The sequence below is a fragment of the Macrosteles quadrilineatus genome, unplaced genomic scaffold (genome assembly GCF_028750875.1).
Source record: "Macrosteles quadrilineatus isolate MER2022 unplaced genomic scaffold, UCM_ALF_1.0 Scaffold_6__1_contigs__length_79288215, whole genome shotgun sequence".
NCBI classification, from domain to species: Eukaryota; Metazoa; Arthropoda; class Insecta; order Hemiptera; family Cicadellidae; genus Macrosteles; species Macrosteles quadrilineatus.
In genome coordinates, this window is record NW_026542599.1 from 75,241,238 (window position 1) to 75,261,975 (window position 20,738).

The 20,738-nt window shown below is 36.0% G+C and overlaps 3 protein-coding genes across 3 annotated transcripts in view; 1 reads left to right on the forward strand and 2 right to left on the reverse strand.

Moving 5' to 3' along the window:
• LOC128996395 (semaphorin-1A) overlaps nt 1-20,738 on the forward strand; it is a 488,248-nt gene that overhangs the window by 229,290 nt on the left and 238,220 nt on the right. The window lies entirely within an intron of this gene.
• LOC128996396 (facilitated trehalose transporter Tret1-like) overlaps nt 1-20,738 on the reverse strand; it is an 83,414-nt gene that overhangs the window by 7,316 nt on the left and 55,360 nt on the right. The gene's annotated exons all lie outside the window — the stretch shown is intronic.
• Nucleotides 11,146-19,860, reverse strand: LOC128996398 (facilitated trehalose transporter Tret1-like). The gene is made up of 4 exons (XM_054421709.1): nt 19,735-19,860; nt 16,712-16,783; nt 13,206-13,485; nt 11,146-12,213 (listed from the first exon to the last, which is right to left on the reverse strand). Exons 2-4 carry the CDS (start codon nt 16,758-16,760, stop codon nt 11,157-11,159), a joined length of 1,386 nt encoding a protein of 461 aa, XP_054277684.1. The 5' UTR covers nt 16,761-16,783; nt 19,735-19,860; the 3' UTR covers nt 11,146-11,156.

A 20,738-nucleotide genomic window follows, 5' to 3' on the forward strand; every position in this document is an offset into this window, starting at 1 on the left:
ATTTCACATCAAAGGCTCGTGGCCTCTGATCGGATCTGCGAGAGATGATCCGACCAATAAGAGCTCAGATTGCTTCTTATATCACAGTAAATAACGCCACTTTGGTCGCGATATTCGCTGCCGCCTCTGCTGAATACAGATGCAGACGCCATTTTCAACATCGCCTCCCTTCCCTTTTGATACCCCTTGTGTGTGTTTTCAAATTACCCTAGATGTATTTTACACCGTGCAAATATTTTTTACCAACACTTGATATGATTTGATTTCAAACATCAAAAAATATCTTAAGAAGAAATGAAAGTGTAGAAAGTCGTACTCAAGTTTTGTTGTTGTATTGGCTATGTATGTATGACAACTTTGGTCTAATCTATAATCCCACCTGAAAAACCTTAAACATATAATTGAATAGTAATTGATATAATTGAATCAAGTTATATTAATGTTTGAAAATCATGTCATTATGATTTGTTATACCTGACCAAAAATGGATAAAATATTTACCAGTTACGTAATTTAAATTTTTACACCGTTCCAAGTCTGGTTATGTTTCTTTAGAGAGTCATTAGCAACACACGTCTTTATATGAGCTATTCTAAACTGTTTTGTCATGTCCTACCTTCATTCTCGAGGACATTAGTATCCATTCTGGAACCATTTGACACATTACTTCATTGTAAATCTTGAGGGTTGCTGTAATATGACATAACTAAAAGCTATTGGCGATTGGCGGTATTTGAACCTCCGCGCTCTACCACTGTACTACCTCGCTTCCAAGCTTGCCTTGTCCGTGCATGAATGACGTGTTTTATCCCCCGTGTATTAAAACAGACTTTACATGTTCGCACCTTTTCTCTTATAGTGTTTCGTGTTCTCAATTACAAAGTGACACTGTGTAGACCGCATAAACACTTTGCTACGGAAGAAACAGATCACTCCAAACTCTTGGGATATTTGTGGATTAAAAATAAAGCAGAGCTCCGTCAGCAGGTGATCTCCATATCAAAGAGATCGAGTTGCCTCGTGGTAATCTATCCGCCATTACTGCGGCTGCTGTGCGTTATCGGCGGGTGATAAGAACGTTATCTGAGCCGCTAACGATAACAGCTGCTCGTGTCGATGTCGCGTCGTTATCATCTTCTTCTCCTCACAACCTTCCCCCACCCTCACCCTTACCCTCTGTCACCGTCTTCAGCATAACTGGTGCTTTGGTAATACAAGGTTTTTTTTGTCATGAGGTTTTTTTAATACACTATATTAATTTTTTGAGAAGTAAAAGTTTCTAAGTTTTATAAGCATTCATTAGCTGCTGTTGAAGAAAATGCACTTGATAGGTTTATTAGAACGAGGGACACAAATTGTATACACGTGATAATCAATGCGTAGACGTATTGCTTTAGATAAACACCAATAATGTTGTGTTTAAATTGGAAGTTTGTTCAGTTTCGCTTTTTCCAGTTACAAAACTAATTTGCTATCTTGTCTTGGTCTAAATAAATAAGTTGTATCCTTTATAGTCAATCTATATTCAATGGGGAAGAGCATGCTGGTTGTAGAGAGTAGGACATTTTCACCAAAGGTTTGGGTTCAAATCCTGCCAATGACCGACGGATTTTATGTATAGAAGAATGCCGCGACCCTCTAGCCTTGTCCTGAAGAAATTTGTAAAAAAAGTCCCAGGTCTATCACTATTGGAGCCTAGCTTCCAATGATTAGAAGGTGTGACATAAAAATTCCATTCACTTGAGCTTACATGTGTATTTTACAATACTATGCAATTTAAATTCCAGTCGGTTTCAATTTAGTTAATTATACAAAGGCTTAGTTATTTCAGTGAGGGATAGGGAAAACACCTAACTTACCTCGTACAAAATGTCAGCCTTACTGTAAAAACCATCCTTAATATTCCGGGAAACGTATAACCATATAACTTTGGTTTACAATGTACTCATGTACTCATATTTCCTGTACTTTTTTAATAACCCACATACCACAAGCACAGACTATTTTATAACATTATCTACTTTTGACCAAGTGAAATGTTTTACCTTATTGTGAATTGGATGGTTTTAAATATTCAAAAGAGTTTCAAAGCTTTCCATATTCAATAAAAAAAACCAAACAAAAACAACAACTAAAAAATATTTTATATATTACCACATTAATTAGAACATTGTCCAATGTTAGGAGGAATGCAAGGCAGTGCGTAAAAACGGATAGTTTTCTTCTAAAAACTTATTTTGACAACAGTTGTCTGCGTTATTTTAATTTCACACACGTTAGAGTAGCTTAACTATATTAAACATATTATGTTTCACAGTTATACGCGTGTTTAGTTGTCTCGGTAGGGTTATTTTATCTCTATTTATCACAGTAAGGGAAGGTAATCTTTACCTCGTTACATCTCCGCTCTCTGGGTGTCATCTTGTAGAGATAACAGCTGATGATCCGCTAACGAGAACAGCTGTTCGCGTCACCCCTCACACCGCGCTCGTCTTGAGAATATTCAAATAATGATGTTATATTTGTACATAAACTGTATTGCAATTGATGACAATGTGGGTAGTAAATCAACTTCTACATAGTCTAATAAACTTGGAATAACATTACTAACTAACTAAATTAAACTATGTGGGAGTTATTAACCATTTGTTAACATTGTAATTCCACTAAACGGACTTAGTAAAAAAAGCTTGTTAAAAACTAATAAATTTAGCATATTTTGTTTAAAATCTGTCAAGTAATGCAATGCACAGTGCAAGTAATGCAAGTGTGCGTTATGTATTTGCGTTATGACTATCTTTCATATTTATCATGTTTTATTGGGATATGCATGCAATGATTACAATTTAAAATCACAAATAAAATGAGAACTACCTAAAAAAAATATCTTACAGATTTGGTAAAGTTTATGCTTATATTTTCCTTCTTTTCTTTCCGAGAATTAGGGGACGCATGTTTTAATTTCACAAAGTTACTTTGATTCTTCTTATGTCATCCCATCGATGTATATAGGTTATATACATCGATGTGTCATCCTACATCGTACTCTCTTCTTTAAGACAAGTGTCAACTCTTTACTCTGTGGTTTAGTTGAAAATTTAATAGTTTTAGGAATTCTTCGAAGGCGTCTTTTATAGGTAACAGCGTTGATTGTTAATTATGTTTTGTTACATCTTGAAGATGTTAGTATTCGAAAAAAATAACCAATTATATATTTTTTTTGCGAAATTCAATTTCAGCCTAGCATATTCATTACCTTTTTCGTCAAATTCGTGTTTCAGACCGAATGTTTGTACCATATACAGTATACACATCGCTAGAGACGCACATTTCTCGGTATCGGTGGTCGAAGGTTGAAATACTCCGATGTGGATGAATTATTAATCCCGCCAAGGCCCACTTTAGTCGACCAATCCGACATTAATATTCAGTAACGTTCTACACGAGGGTCCGTGTAAGGTTCGACATTTCGACTTACTTGTAACATCGTCCAAGTCAACTACCGTTACATCTGTCTATACACATCGCTGGAGATGCACATTTCTCTGTATCGGTGGTCGAAGGTTGAAAGACTCCGATGTGGATGAATTATTAATCCCGCCAAGGCCCACTTTAGTCGACCAATCCGACATAAATATTCAGTAACGTTCTACACGAGGGTCCATGTAAGGTTCGACATTTGGACTTACTTGTAACATCGTCCATGTCAACTACCGTTACATCTGGGATGCTTGGAGAAGTTTTGTTTCTTCTTAGTAAATCAGATCTATTGGTCAAAAATTGTTTTGTAATGATTGTTATAGTGGCATGGCTGATAGCTGTGTGAAAGAATGATGTGGTTATCCTAAGATTTTACTGTTGAAGAACACTTTTTTGGAGACAAAAAATGTTTAATATAGACCTACTATTTTCTCATGAAAACAAACTGTAATTAAGTCTGGGGATATGATGATTAGATCTTTGTTTGTAACAACGGTCTGGTAATATTATTAACTGTATAAAAAATATAGTATTTGTGAACTTTTAGTTGTAAAATTTTGTAATGAGCAGTAACATGCGCATACAGCGTAGGCCTATTTACTTCTTCTAAATTTGAAAAATATCGTTAAGCACCCACAATAGCTTTTAATTACATTTATAAACTAATTTAGCCCAAATTGTATTTGTAGAACATTTTAAATATTTGGACACTGCGAAAATGTTATAAAGCATTTAAGATTTTACTTATAATTTATTAATAGAAATACAATTACTTGAGCTGAATAATTTTTTTCAAATACGCCATGTTTTAGTCGCTTGGCGCCGTAAAGCTAGCAAGTGTTGTATGTATACGTGTCACGGGCTACGTTTATCGCTCAGTTTATAGCCTCAACATGACACAATCTCTCCACCCTTCTCTAGATCATCCCTTCTCCCGGTTTACCCGGAAAAAACCCTACTCTATCTGGGACGGTTCAGCGCGGATTCGTTCAAAAATAATATTCTGATGTAGAAATATATACCGATAGTTTGATCGGACTCAATTATAAACTACTAAGGATCTTGTGAAAAAGAGGGCTGCCAATCTTTATACTTTTGCTCTTCGGTGGTAAGGTTAAGTTTAGTTTATGATGCTGATGAAACAGGTAAAAACAAAATTTACCGACGAATAAAAATAGGTACGGATACAAATTACGTGTTTGTAAAATAATAAATTTTCTGAATACGTTACAAAACCGTGACACACACTAAATTAAACTATTATAACCCAACCTACCTCAACCCCAACTAATGTTTCTGTGCTCTGTACAAAGAGTTATTTAACCCCATATTAAAAATTATAGTTTGTATCCGGTTGAATTGACGCCTGATATTTTTCTGAATTCTCTATTGAAATAATCAATAATTAATCCCCCCAATTAACTTTACCAGCCTAGGCCTTAAGTGTGTACTACTTATTATCAGACGTAAACTCGTATCGACTAAGAAATTTCACTCTCGATCAGTTAGTGAGAGATTTTTTTAAATATGAACTAAGATTTTATGATCAGGTAATTAGCTGGTTGATTTTGTAGGCGAATAGATATATACACCCTCACAATATTAGTGTACTATTTCGCCCCTCTGTATGAGAGTGCCTTGTTCTCCGAAATTCACTCGCATCGACTTTGGGCGGTTTAAATTAATCACTCGACGGTCCACGTGGTCGCTGCAGGCTCTAATTTCGGAAACAGTCTATCAAAGAAGTTAGGGGAGCCGTTGTGTGTGTGTGTGTGTGTGTGTGTGTGTGTGTGACCGCAGGAACCGCAGGAAATTTCGCGTGCGTCGTCAGGTCAAATAGCAATTAGAAGGGTAGCTAGCACGTGCCTCAGGAGGGTCGGAAGTAGGGTGACATCCTACAAGAACCAGACGTAGCCTCATTACATAACTATCAACAGTCAGGGAAGTCAGATTGGAAATATCGCCAATCACATTAAGTTTGGCTATAAACCGTTACTGAGTGATTCGTTTTGAAGTCCACTTACGAAGACTAAAATTTTAGGTAATGAGAAATGTCAATGTGTCGGTGGCCTCCATGAGAAATGTCAATGTGTCGGTGGCCTCCATGAGAAATGTCTATGTGTCGGTGGCCTCCATGAGAAATGGCTATGTGTCGGTGGCCTCCATGAGAAATGGCTATGTGTCGGTGGCCTCCATGAGAAATGGCTATGTGTCGGTGGCCTCCATGAGAAATGTCGGTGTCGGTGGCCTCCATGAAAAACCAAACGATAATCATATGTTTCACGTGGTACACTATAAAGCTGCTACGTCAATTCAATAGTTGGTTTTATAATTCACATAACTAACAAGCAATTTACTTTTATTTGCTGTTCATCAGATTTTAAGCGAGATTTGTTGTTGGTTCATGCGTTATTGAAGTAACTAGACTTCCTAGGCGCAATCTTTTGTTTAAAGGCATTTAAAATCACGCTTAAAGAAAATAATATGTTCATACATTTTCAATCTTTTGTTCTGCTACAAAAAACTGACCATCTTGTACCATAACTGACCGTTTCCGAACCCGTCAAAGTACAGTGTAATCTGCGCTACAGTGGTTTGTAATTGCTATGTTGGTGCGTGAACAAATTGTAGTGTACACAGATGTCGTCATCCCTGCAGTAACCGTATTGGGGTAGCTAGGGGCGTTTCAATATCTACCCTCAAAATCTTAGCTAGGCTTAGATGTTGTGACGAATTGTCTTCTTTCGAACCCTAACCGGAGATCAGTTTAGGATTGGCGTAAGATCGTTACAATCAAGAAGACTAGAACAGACCCGGTATCGGTATGGATCATAAAACAAACTATGTTACTGGCCTGAAAGTAAACATGGTTTAACATTTACTAAATGGAACTCTCTGTGTTAATCTTAGTATAAGCATAGACAAATAGAATACATATTTATTCTATTCGTGTATGGTATAAGAATCGGGCCAGTTATGTCAATTGTTTATGTTAACTATAGTCATAAAGTTTTTTTTAAGACGGCAATACTTAAAAAAAAAGGTTTGTTAGACACGTCTGTTTAACGTAAAACACAAATATACGATCTAAGATATACTTGATTCCATTTTACCTTTAGCTTGTCATACCAACTAATTTTTTGTATAAGGTAACACAATAAATTCCTCTAAGGTACTAAAAATAAGTCATTCAATTACTCACCTCGATCGATTGTGATGAATCGTGTAGTGATATGAAGTTTTGTATTTTACCCAGTATCACCGCAAGTTTAGTCGGGTATACTGATCTAATCAACACAGAAATGGTGTAAACCTTACTACAGTCACGTTAGGTAATTCGAAACTGCGATATGGAACAGTTGAAAGCGAATCGTGCATTACGTCATCGTGTTTGACATTGTTAAGTGATCGAAATACTGCGATTGTAAAACAAAACTGAGTAAAATGTAGGAAATAGTTTTGTAGTAGCAACTGGAGATTTTTGAAAATTTTTAATGTTGGTACAACTTATTTTGTAAATTCAGTTTAAATGTAAATGCCTTAATGTTAGCCAAGTAATGATAAAATAAATACGATAATTTACATAAAATAGTGATACAAAATTGTTCTAGTCAGGCAAGAAAAGTAATAATAAATTTAAAACTACAAAATAAACTATAATGATTCAATTTTATGAAAATAAATACAATCTGAATGCATATAAAAATATTTACAAGTTTACTTTACGGGCCATTCTTGAAAAATGCCGACTTACTCGTCACTGTGGTTTAAAAAATGTATTTGTTTTAAAAAAAATTACATAAATATGCCTATCAATAAATATACAACAATATATACATGGAATAAATAGTTTAATAACCTAATTTTAATATATTTTTAGATTCTTTTCATGAACGGAGGTATACATGTATACCTCCGTTACGTGTCACAGGTCCTAAAATACACGGTTACAAAACATTTTCTCATGTTTGGATTATAGCTAAATCTTAACATACAGTATTATTCCAACACATTAAATACAATCTATCAATAACTGCAAATTAAAAACACAAATAAATATTTTAAATGAGTTTATTTGATCAATAAACACCTGTCACAAGATTTAAGGTTCTTACATCCACTCTCTTTATAAAATTATTCAGGAAGAACCAGATGTTAATCATAGTGTATTACTCTATGTCAGAAAAGGCGGGAAAAGTGAAAAAAAACTCTGGATAGTGGACAACATTGTGAAATGTGGGTGTTGGATATTGTTTCAAGTTAAAGTTTAAGTTTTACATAGGGACTGTAACTTTTGGTATCCTCCGTTCATTGTTTAATGAGGTAAGTTAAATTTGTTAATTAATATACAATGCATGTACATATAGGCTTTTATTATTGTTTCTGATTTCTCAAAGGCTAGAAATCCTAACCTCAAAATTAAGTGTGCTACTCATGTTTAAGAAAAGTTCTGTATCCTCCGTTACAGTATCCTCCGTTACAAACTATGGGTAACGGAGGATACCGATTTTGTAATGGAGGATACATTATATATTGATTGGGAATTCTTAAGAGATTTTTATGTGATTTGATAATGTTTCTGTTAAAAATAATTTAAGTTAGCACACTTAAGGAGAAAACCGATTTTTTCTGATGAAATTATGCATGTTTATGGATTCTTAAGATGAAAAAGGCTATTCAACACTGATATCAATATTAATCTTTTGTAAATATTTTTGCTTGTTTAAAAGTTCACATATAAATTAGGTGAGAGTTTAATTTTTTTTAATGTTATTAATGTTAGTAAAAACTTTACATTTGTATAAGGCCTAAACAATAATGTTAGTTTGGCACTTTATTTCAGACTACAATGGCGAAGAAAAAAGGTCAAGCACTTAGTGCCAAAGAAAGAATGAGGCGATATAGGGAAAAAATCAAATTAAACCCAGAGTTGCATGAACAAATGAAAAAGAAAGAAGCAGCAAGATATAAAAAAAGAGTAGAGGAGGGGAAGATAAAAACAGCAAAATGTAACCTGACACCAAGAGAAAAACGGAATTTAAGAAAGGCTTGGCGGAATAAAACTAGCAAATATCGAGCTAGTATAAAAAATAAAGAATTATTAATAAATCAATTGGAAGCCGATTCACCTCCACCTTCTCCATGTCAACAAGATATAGAAGATAGGCCTGCCAGTAATGAAGACAAGCGAAGGGAGAGTGGAAAAAAGAAGAGAAGAAAGCATAATAAAGCTATGAGTGACAAAATAAGAAAACTGGAAGAGAAACTGAAAAACGCTGAGCGAAAAGCAGCAAAGTATAGACAACGACTCTACCGATCAAACGTTGCCAATTCAAAAAATAATAATGATACACCAAAAAAAATCGTTAAGCTACTTGATTCAAGGAAGAAAGTTAACCCTTTGGTCAAAAGGCAACTCCTCTTTGGAGCTGTTTTGGCTAAACAGATTAAGGAAAGTTATAAGAACGAAGGAAGTAGAAAGAGAAAAAGAGATTTTGTTCAAAAGTTAGCTGGTTCTATTGTTAAAAAGTACAAATTTTTGAAAAAAGTAACAGCTTTAACATCAACAGAACCCATGCCCACAATCACCCGAAACACTGAAGTGATGCAGAAAAGAATTCGGAAGAAAAATGCTGTGCATGCATTCTTTATAAAGGATGGTAATAGTACAATGACACCTGGAAAAAAACAAACAATAACTAGAAACAAGGTAAAAAAACAGATTAGATACTTGAGTAATACATTGAAACACCTACACAAGAAATTTTTGAGTGAGAACCCAGAGTTTGACATATCTTACTCATTGTTTTGTAAATATAAGCCTTTTTGGGTTAAAGAACCTCATTACTCAAATAGAGACACTTGCCTCTGCACAACACACGAAAATTTTGAACTATTGATAAAAAAACTAAAGTCTTTGAACATAATAAGTGAAAACTCATCCATGGATGTTGTGCAGGCTATGACTTGTAATAACACAAAAACCGAAGAAAAATGCCTGGAAAGGAAATGTCAAAAGTGTTCCAACAAAGTGATTACATTCAAAGAACATGATCCAATGGAAGGCACATGTTTAACAAAATGGGTTACCAAAAAAGTACCGATTACCATTAAGGGTACCGAAAAAATGGTACAGAAAACAGTTAAAGAAGATACTACTTGCAAAATAGGTGATCTGGTTACAGAATTTGAAAAAGCAGCACCTAAATTTCTTCAGCACATTTGTAACATATACCATCAATACACATCTTTTGATACTTTGAAAAAGAACTTGAAGCCTACAGAAGTTATAATTCATGCAGATTTCTCAGAAAATTATGGTTTTAAATATGCTCGAGAAGTACAAGGGGCACATTTTGGGGCTTCTAAAGGCCAAGCATCACTGCATACAGTTGTGGCGTATTACTGTTCAGATGGCTCTATTAGGAAAAGGTCTTTTGGAACATTTTCAGAAAACTTACGACACGATCCGGCATCCATCTGTGCTCATTTGAAACCAGTTATAGATAAATTAAAGTTACGAGTAGGAGAGATCACCAAAATAGATTTCGTGAGCGACGGCCCTACAACGCAATATCGAAACCGTATAATGTTTTATCTGATTGCAAACTACATTCCAACTCAGTTAAGAGCCTGCAAGTCTATTCATTGGCACTTTTCTGAGTCAGGCCATGGAAAAGGAGCTCCAGATGGAATAGGAGCCACTCTTAAAAGGACAGCTGACAGGCTAGTGGCTTTTGGAAATGATATGTCAGATTTTCAGGTATTATGCACAACCCTTCAGAAAGAAGTGTCTACAGTTGAGGTGATTGTTATTGAAAACGAAAAAATACTTGAAATTGATAACATTATTCCAGAGAAAAGTAGCATTGCTGCTTTTAAAGGTACAATGAAAGTACATGAAGTGGTTTGGAACAAGGGATCTCAAGAACTACATTTCAGGCGGCTGACCTGCTTGATGTGCGAAAAAAACTGTAAACACTATAACCTTGGAATCAAGGATTTCAGCAATGGTATCCTTTTAATTTTGGGCATTATTTGTAGCAAAATATTAATTAGCTTAAATGTAGTATGACATACACTTGTTTAAAATAATAAAAACTATGTTGGTGCTTAGTTCTTTTACTAACACAACTCATAATGTGTCACATTAAACCAAATCAATATTATGTTTAACACTGAAATATATATGAGCTCACATTCTATCAAAACAATACACAAATTCACTTCAAGAATTATTTAGTGCCACATAACATTGGTTTGAATCAATTTTTAATTGTTGAATTATGTGTGTGTGTTTTAGAAAGATAATAACTATAGTATTTCCTTAACAATTTCAACAGTATGTTTACAGTCATACATAATCATAATCCTATTCATCTCCACATTACCTTTGTTAAATAAATACAGCAAACATTTTAAAAATATTACTATTGTTTGTTTTAACTGTCCATATGAATGTTATTGTAGCCTAAAATATTTACATGTATTCAAGCGTGCGTTGTAAGGTCCTTATGAAACTGATGTGTACACATTCCCAGTTATTGTGTCTTCAATCAGCGTTACCAGTTTGCCAGCTGAAGCTACTTTACCCAGTTACAATAACCGTTACACAAACACATGGATACACTTACGATTCGTGACCACAAATTTTTAGGAAATCTGTTACACCTATCTCACTCAGTTTCATAATCTACTGACAACTCGTTGAGTTTGTTCAGTTCAAAATTGATTTCCTGCAGAGTCTTGTTTCTCGTCTCGATCAGTATGAAGATCGCGAAGAAGATTCCCCCAGCAGAACTGATGGTGAAGTAGAGGTAGTTGGTGTACGTTCCACAAGTCTCTGACAACGGTTGGTACAACTTGTTGGTGACGAATGACACGAAGGCGACGACGATCGCGGTCAATCCGGAGGCGATCCCTTTCACATTGGCGGGAAACAGCTCTCCCTGGATGATGCTGGGGATGCACGCCAGTCCGAGAGGGTAGAAAAGTGCGTAGATCCCGAAACTGGCGTAGGGAACGATGTTGTAACTGTCTAAGTTTTCACGAACTTGTTCCAACATGTAGAACCACGCGGTGAGGAATCCAGTTGCGACGCTACAACCGACACATGACACTGCTAACAACGGTCTTCGGCCGAGTCTGTCCACCAGGAAGGTTGACAAAACGCCGAAGATGAGGTAAAGTCCGCACATGACTATGGCACATTGGTCTCCTGAGATTGGGCCTCCCTTTGGTAGACTCGTGGATATGTAAGCCGTCATCACACTACTGCCCGAGTTACGTTGTAAGAACGCGACCATTTCTGTCATGAAGAGCGCTCGGCGTGCCCCAGGGGTGCGTACTAGGTCCGATATTCTTCCTTTGTTCTTCAAGTCTTGCCGCACTGAGTACTCTATCGTTTCCAGCTCTTTCTTAACGTCCTGCGTACATCGGAGCCACTGCAGAGCTTCTTCAGCGTCTTTAGTCCGCTTCCACATGATGAAAAAGTACGGCGACTCCGGTATTAAGGACAGTGACAGGACGAAGGCGACGGGGACGCAGCAGGACGCTATGTTGAGACCGTTGTAGGGTAGGAACGCGCCGAGGGTGTACTCGAACATGATACCCAGGTTGAACATGAGGGTGAACATGGTGTTGAGCGCTCCCCGCACCTTGGGGTCGGCGATCTCGCAGAGGTAGATGGGAGTGATGGCGTATGAGAGGCCGCCCCACATGCCGCCCAGGACCCTGCAACAGTGTTCTGTTAGTACATGGTGTTGAGCGCCCCTCGCACCTTGGGGTCGGTGATCTCGCAGAGGTAGATGGGAGTGATGGCGTAGGAGAGGCCGCCCCACATGCCGCCCAGGACCCTGCAACAGTGTTCTGTTAGTACATGGTGTTGAGCGCCCCTCGCACCTTGGGGTCGGCGATCTCGCATAGGTAGATGGGAGTGATGGCGTAGGAGAGGCCGCCCCACATGCCGCCCAGGACCCTGCAACAGTGTTCTGTTAGTACATGGTGTTGAGCGCCCCTCGCACCTTGGGGTCGGCGATCTCGCAGAGGTAGATGGGAGTGATGGCGTAGGAGAGGCCGCCCCACATGCCGCCCAGGACCCTGCAACAGTGTTCTGTTAGTACATGGTGTTGAGCGCTCCTCGCACCTTGGGGTCGGCGATCTCGCAGAGGTAGATGGGAGTGATGGCGTAGGAGAGGCCGCCCCACATGCCGCCCAGGACCCTGCAACAGTGTTCTATTATAGTACTGGGTCTAAATATTCGATCGATTTAACAAATTTGTGCAGCCTCAGCAATATTTCAGTAGGTTTATGAAATTTAATTTAATTTTATTCTCACAGGCTTCGAGGAAAATTTTATGTATAACCGTAAATTAACATCAAGAGCAACTAACTTTTAGATTTCATTGTGTTAAGACAATATTGTCTTGGTAAATTTTGAAAATTTACAATGAAACAAAGGCATTCGCTTGTTGTTACGATGATATATCATGTGCGACAAGGTATTGCGTCAATAAATACACTTGGAAAATACACTGTGCCAAGATCCAAATGCCACTGTAAAAGTCCATTGCAACATTGCAACAGCTTATTTACTTAGACATGAAATGAAAAAAAAAACAAAGTTCAAGAAAAAGAAATGTCTTGGGTGGAAGAAGCCCTGATCCGGTTATACCTCATGGGGGATCGTCTTTGACAAAAAATGACCTACTAAGTGTAACATTCACCTGGCTACATAGATGACCTCCACCCTGGTGCTGCAGACGAGCAGAAGCCAGCTGACCAGTGCTACGACAGCGGTTGCTCTGAGAGCGCCCCGTCGTCCCCAGCGGTCCATGAGAGTTCCGGCGGCCAGGGGGCTGAGCAGACTGCCTAGGTACAGCAGGGACACGGCCCAGGACACCTCGGCGGCTGTCAGGCTCAGGGGACTCCGCCCCTCGCGCAGCTGTGACACCACGGGGGACGGCCATCCCAGGAACATGCCCGTCATGAAGAGACCGACTGAAGCTGAATCAGGGAAAGATTATAGAACAGAGATAAAGTGCTCTAAAGAATATTTTACAACTGTCTTAGTTTGTAGACATTTCCCCTTTAGACACTTATGTTTTGGGATTGGTATATAAATGTATCATAAGACTTAAACGACTTTTTGGCTAAAATAAAATTAATCCACTACGTCTTCGACTGGTGATGCAGTATGAGTTTTGTAAAGAATTTATTTTCATTACACATCTTAGTTGTATAATTATAGGTAACCCCATAAATTATTGGGGGCTTTCTAATAAATTTTTTAACATATTGGTGTAAAGAAGCTTTAAGACTTGAAGTTGAAAAATATATGTTCACTTGTAAACGTCAAATACGACTGGTACCATGGACGTTAAAATAGAAAACATGTGAAGTTTTATGGTAAATAATTAAAATAAATTATGTTCAGTGTTGTAACATTTTTTGATGCTGTGAAATTTGTAATTTTTTTATACACCCAGTTTTTATTGACCAATATCAATGGTCAATAATGGTTAATAATGTTGACTTTACGTATTAGACCCATTCCCATGTTAAATATGCTTACGTAATAAAAATGGAGAACATTATACTGATTTCCAAAATATTTATATTTAACATAGGAGAGCAAAACCAATTTGCTTATAAAACATTTATTTTTGATTCCTACTTTCATCCATTTTCTAAAAAACTGTTTCACGTAGTAGATCATCGCCTAAGACACATGTATTGCATTTTCCGTAGTATTCATGAAAGTAAACTAAATTGAATGTCCTTGGTAGTTCTTTCTACTATACTTTGTTTCCTGAGCGGGCCAAGCAACGTACAAAACGTCGCTAGAACAACAAGGTATGCAGCAAAGAACAATATTGAGACTGGGCCAGGTTGCAATGCATTCCAAACATTGTCTGCATTTTTCTACCGTCGCCGAAGACAAACTATTGTAGATATGGGAATTTCCTTGTAGGTCTGTTTCTTTTGGACGAGGTAAAACTGTTTCAGATCAAATTCTTTGTAACAAGTATCGGAAATCAAAGACAAAGTGTGTTATGTTTGTACGGTATCTAATCTAAAACCGCTAAGTAAAATAGTTAAATATATTTAAGTAAGGTGCATTTGTTTAAATGGTTAGTTAACTCGTAACATGTGCTACATAGTTGAGATTGATGACATGTATTACTTGTTGGCTTTACTGAAGATAAATTCTCGTATAAGTGTTTTTATGCTAAAATTTTTACAACAATTTCTACTATATTATTGGTTATCACGGGTGATTGTAAAGATTGTTACGGGTTCCGACAGTTTTGAATTCTCCGACTCCAGATGTCAACTGTAGTAAAACTTCTGTTATTTTAAATAGTAATGGATAATCCTTGAAAATAACGTTTTCGTTTTAAGTTGATCGTGGAAATTGTATTTGTGTCCGAAACATTATGTAATATCCGATCAATTCATGCTCGTATACTTTAACGAAAACGACTACAACTATTATGATTCTATTTACAAATTCCCAATTTTACCTAAGTAGGGTTTTAATGGTGTATTCACACCCTGATACAAAGTGTTGCCAACAGTTTTGTGAGTGGCAAAAAGTAGTTATTGTGATTACGATACGATGTGAGTACATCCCTCCAATTTTAGCTTTTTTCCTCTAACAAATTACACGAACGATTTTGATCTAAAGTATTAAAGTGAGATTCAAATTTCTGTGTTCCCTGTAGTAGTGGCACCGCGAGACAGGGTGTTACTCAGTGTTGCCAACACCCGCTAATGTGACAAAGGTGCTAATTGCCACGTGTACCTAATGATTTGTTTCTCACCGCTCCGACAGTGGATTACAGGGCGCACGGCGCACACCCCCCCCCCACCTCTACCTCTCGTTTAGGCTTATTCAAAGCCAAACATCAAATAAACATCATTAATATCGTGTTTTTTACGTTTTGATCCCGTTTGATACGCGGATGTAATTAATTTCATTTGTAACTTTAATCAATTTCGGATTTCGAAAGTGAAAGGCTCGTTGGGGATTTTTTGTGATTTACTTTGTCACGTGTGAAATTGTAAATAAGTGCTTGAGGGGAACGGTGGGTAACGGGGGATTTTCAAAAACAATATTTTATATTTGGTTATTGTATGCGAAATGTACTGTTATTGTTACGATATTATTTTGTGACAGTTACTTTATAGTGCATATGTGATTTACTTTGTTTTTTCAACCAAGTTTTGCTTTAATGTTGCTATTTACTATATTTACAGGCGATTCGTTTATCGCAAAAAGTATTAATACATAAATGTATAAGTACCCAGGTTCTTAAATTTAGTAAGTTACATGCTAATTTTGTAACTCCTAAATGATCAATGATCTTATTTTTTATGATAGGAAGTAGAAATAGCCTAAATTTTAAATTCGAAGAGTGGGCAGTAATCTATTTTACTTTGAAATGCACTTTAATATGCCATTCATGTATTTTTGTTGGAGTTGACCATTCAACGTCTAGGAACTTTAAAGTTGATTTTCTATCCTAGTTAAATCTAATCAAGTTTAATTTTATCTAAAAAAAATGTAACTTTTTAGTCTAATTGTTTTTTTCACGCAAGGCCGATTGTTCGTTAAATACTATGTCGTAGTTTCGAACTTGGCAATAGTCAAAAGATTATCTAGCGTTCTGTATTGTATCGACCACGTAATTTTAACTGAACATTAGAATCATTAACCATGACTTAAATATTGAATATGTCAAATCTCCTGATTGAAACCATTACTTTGCATTGAAGTAAAAGTGAATATTCAGCTGTTGTAAGACTTAATAGGTGGATTTAAAGTTTCATAGAGCGATAAACCAAGTTATTCATCGCAATACGCTGTTGCTGCTTCAGTAAAATGTTTGCAAATCTCGTTAAGTCTTTTACAATTAAAGTTTGCATAATCCCAACAGTATCTCAGTTTTTATGGACGAGCAATTTGGTCAGACGCCGCTGTACAAAAGCTTTATATTCTTTCAAATTATCTTTCTTGGGAAAGTTCTTTATTGTGGCAGTGAAAATTTCGCCCTTTTTTCTAGAGTGGCCAGTGTTTGCCTATAGAATTCTTGCTATTTAAATGTTACTCGATTGTTGTTGTTTGTAATTTAAATTTACTTTGTATGCAACTTATGTTCAGCGATTAACTATGATTGTCCAGAGAATTTAGTACTCGTCTGAATACTATGAACTATATCTATAATACCTATGGAAGCTGCTAGCCATTGTCTTGTGTTGGCAGAACTGCAACTCATCTTGTTTGGTCCATTATTTTACCCTGTGGAAAAACAAAAGACAAAACCGTCTACATCAATGATGGTACATGATTATTGTTAAACGTAACATTAATTTCACACCTGCTGTGATTTTACAACTTTTCATCAATAATTTAGAACACTGACGTAGCCTAAATTGATTTGGGTATGTATCCTTGTGCCGACGCTTTTGTGGTGTTTAATTATACAAGCTTTTATAGATAGAATAAATTAAATAACTTCGGGTTATTAAGGTAATGTGTAGAAAACATCATTTCTTTTTATCTAGTAACTTTAAATTAAAAATAGTGATGCTTCCTTGAATCAACTTTAATAATTCAGTAGATAGCTAACGAATTGTAAACTTTATATACATTTTATCTTTGGAATAATTTGATAATTTTCCAATCACATGTAGATTTAAGAGACTTGAAGTTTGGAACAATTCTGAAGGTATCCATATGCGATATCATGATAAACTCAAAAAATAGCATTTTGAGTAAACCTCCTGATAACAGTCTGGCGCAGTGGTGGTGCGTGAGGCTTCGCCCCAGATGTCATGGGTTCAAATCCTTTCAATCGCCAGTGACTTTTAGCTATACGATTTACGACACTCTAGGCCGTAATGTGGAAAACGGTTCCCGCCTTGAACTAAGCGTCCTGTGAAGGTATAACAAAAACCAACCCTTTTACTCACACGTATTGTAACACATGTTAGGCACAGTTTCACATACGTTGCACACTTACTGCACACACACGGTAACCCGCTTAATGCCATTAGGGTTCGCTTGCGACGTTAATTGCGTTACAACGTTTTTCCATTTCATTCCCGCCACTGATGGTAATAGCGTTGGGAACAATCGATGCGGCTTTAGTAGTTTTAATTATGCGGATATTGAAACCATCGGCGATTTCAAAGTGGTCAACTTGTTTTAAAATGCAATTTTGTGAAATGTTTTGGTCACTATTGTATATAAGGGTGGAAAATAATGTGGTTAAGCGTCAAAAATATCTACAGTGGAACCCTGATAACAAGTCACTATTTAGGCCAAGTGTGATTTAAAAATCCTCTTGAATTATAAAACCCCAAACCCGTTGTTATTGCAAACCTCCATTAGAAGTCAACCATGATATCAAGTCATATTTAAAAATCACCAAGAGAGTCTAGTTATCGAGGTTCTACTGTATATGGTGTCACGGTTGGTCTTGTGGTTGGAGCCTTAGGTTCGAATCCCTCCAATCACCAATAAATATCTGAAACGTTATGTCTTGGTATTGTTTCTCACAGCGATGCTTAAGTTTACTTCTCAAGTACTAACATCAAGACTATAATTAGTTTTGTTGCAATATGTTTCTTTTATCAATTCAATGGATTCTGTACAAAAGTATAACTCATAAAAAATATAAGATCCACCTTGAAGTTGATTTTACAAATCAATTTCTGTAAACAGTAAAATCTATTTTACTATTACTCCTATTAGGTTTAATTGAAAATTCAAATCAGGCTATTTCATACACGAGAAATTCAAATTCATCGTATATGTAAACTTGGCAAACACACATTGTTACTGTTATTAACTGTTAAACTGTGATGGATTTGTGGTGCAAGTATCATTATGCAAGATACAATGATAACCTTTAAATTAACAACAAACGCCTACTTTATCATGTTAGCGTGCGCTACCCTTAAATACTCACATGGAGAGGACTGTACACGATATATTTCGATCGGTTTATTTTAATTCAAGTAGATGAAACATACTTTCACCAGAAATCTTGACGAATTTCTTAGCTTAAACTACCCCAAAATAACCTATACCTAAATAATGTAATAAAAGTCATTTTTAGGAGTTGTATAGCTTTAATCAGCCTTGATTGGAGTACATCTCAACAGCATATTAGGTAATTAGACGAAAACTGAACTATTTTTTAGCTAACATTATTTTCATCTAGTCAAAGAGCTGCCATACAATCGTTTGTTCAGAGAACAATTTGCAGTAAAGATAATGCTATTTCACTTTTAAGCACATTACAGTTAGTTCACATATATTATTAGTTCACAAGTAGTTATAACATTTATTCTATTACACATATGTATTTGGATTATAATATAGATTAACCTTCCTGTGTTTTTAATCAAATTATTAACTGGCTTTGCTATTTCTGCGCTCTACTGTAACAAAAATACATTTGGTTTTTTATACTGTTTCATCAAAACCCAATTTAAAATCCTCAAGTTTATAATCAAACACTTTTTAATAATCAAAAACACTTATTAAAATGGTGTAAATACCTGCTTCGTGGTAATCCTAATGTTGCTAGTGTCGCAACTAGTTTCGACTTTTTACAAAGTCATCTTCAGGCGAAGGCGTCAAGGATGTCAAATGGTGGTCACTTCATATGAAGGTCGTCATTACACATAAATGTACATAAAAACACGAACACGAACACGGACATTAACACGTAAAAACGGTACATTTAACACGATTAAACGAACAACGGTAACTGTAAAGGAATGATGTGACACGACCGGGATGGATGCAAGGTTCTAGACCTTGCATCCATCCCGGTCGTGTCACATCATTCCTTTACAGTTACCGTTGTTCGTTTAATCGTGTTAAATGTACCGTTTTTACGTGTTAATGTCCGTGTTCGTGTTCGTGTTTTTATGTACATTTATGTGTAATGACGACCTTCATATGAAGTGACCACCATTTGACATCCTTGACGCCTTCGCCTGAAGATGACTTTGTAAAAAGTCGAAACTAGTTGCGACACTAGCAACATTAGGATTACCACGAAGCAGGTATTTACACCATTTTAATATATTCAACGTAATCCGGAGGCTAAATTCTAAAATGAAAAAAACACTTAGATGAAAGAGGAGCTTAAATATAATAAATTAATTTCACAAACCAGCGATGAAGTTGAAACTGATATTGACAAGGTACGTTCATATTTGAACTGTTCTTACCTATGAAGCGGTCATTACACACTCGATGTGAACAATGGAGCCTTTTACCGGCTACATGTTACACGTAGTGCCTGCCTCTCACATTCACATGAGTATCACCACATCACTCGCACAACTATCGACTACAATAACTGTTGCGAGATAGAGGTTATGTAAACTGTTGACCTCCTTATCTGGTGTTGACTTAACTGTAACGATTGTTGCGGAGATTTATTTTTAACTTTGAATTCGTGGTTTTAATTTAACAATTATGAAATTTTTGGTCTAAAATAAATTTTGATTGTGACTCGTCAGCCCAATGTTGACGTTGAATTGAAATCTATTTTTAAATAACCTTTTATTGTTGTTAATTTTTATTTTAATTTTGAAATGAATTAAATTGTAAAGCTTTTGCACATTTGGAAATACAAATTTTTGTTACTCACCAACCACTAACGCCAGTGATTGGGAATGCAATAGATACTTTTTCGACAACTAAAGTTAGTTGATATTTAATGTGCTGTGAATAATTTGTGATTCTTTTAAGTATCATAAAGTTTATTGTTTGTGGAAAATGTACATAATTTGAATTATTCCTGAAGCAAACTGAAAAACGGCCAACGGATAACCTTACATTTAACTCTTTAATCCCGTAGTTTAATCGCAGAAAAATTCCCCCACTTTTTAAAGCAAATACAATATTACACTACACAGTAAATAAGTGATCATCTACACTGCACTATGTACTATACTTCATATTGGTATTTTATTATAAAAAAATAAATGAATAGAAAAAATATGTGTGTAAATGTCTTTAATACAAATTAACGTTTGGCATACTTTTGGGTTAATTCTGTATGTAAAAAAGAAATCAATTTTTTTCTTAATTAATTTCAAAATTTGTTTTTACAAGTTCGGTATTAAACGCTAATCTGTCAAGAGGCACCAGTCGATTGAGAGTAAGGTAATCCATCAGGTACAGAAATGGTCCTGGTGATGTATGTTGTATTAAACGTTATTCGATA

Bases quoted from the DNA above. Each gene is read 5' to 3' on its own strand.
- LOC128996398 (XM_054421709.1), bottom strand. From the start codon at position 16,760: ATGAGTTGCAGTTCTGCCAACACAAGACAATGGCTAGCAGCTTCCATA. The intron at 13,486-16,711 runs GTATTATAGATA...TCCCTGATTCAG, and splicing joins ATGGCTAGCAGCTTCCATAG to CTTCAGTCGGTCTCTTCATG. The intron at 12,214-13,205 runs GTGAATGTTACA...ACACTGTTGCAG, and splicing joins GAGGTCATCTATGTAGCCAG to GGTCCTGGGCGGCATGTGGG.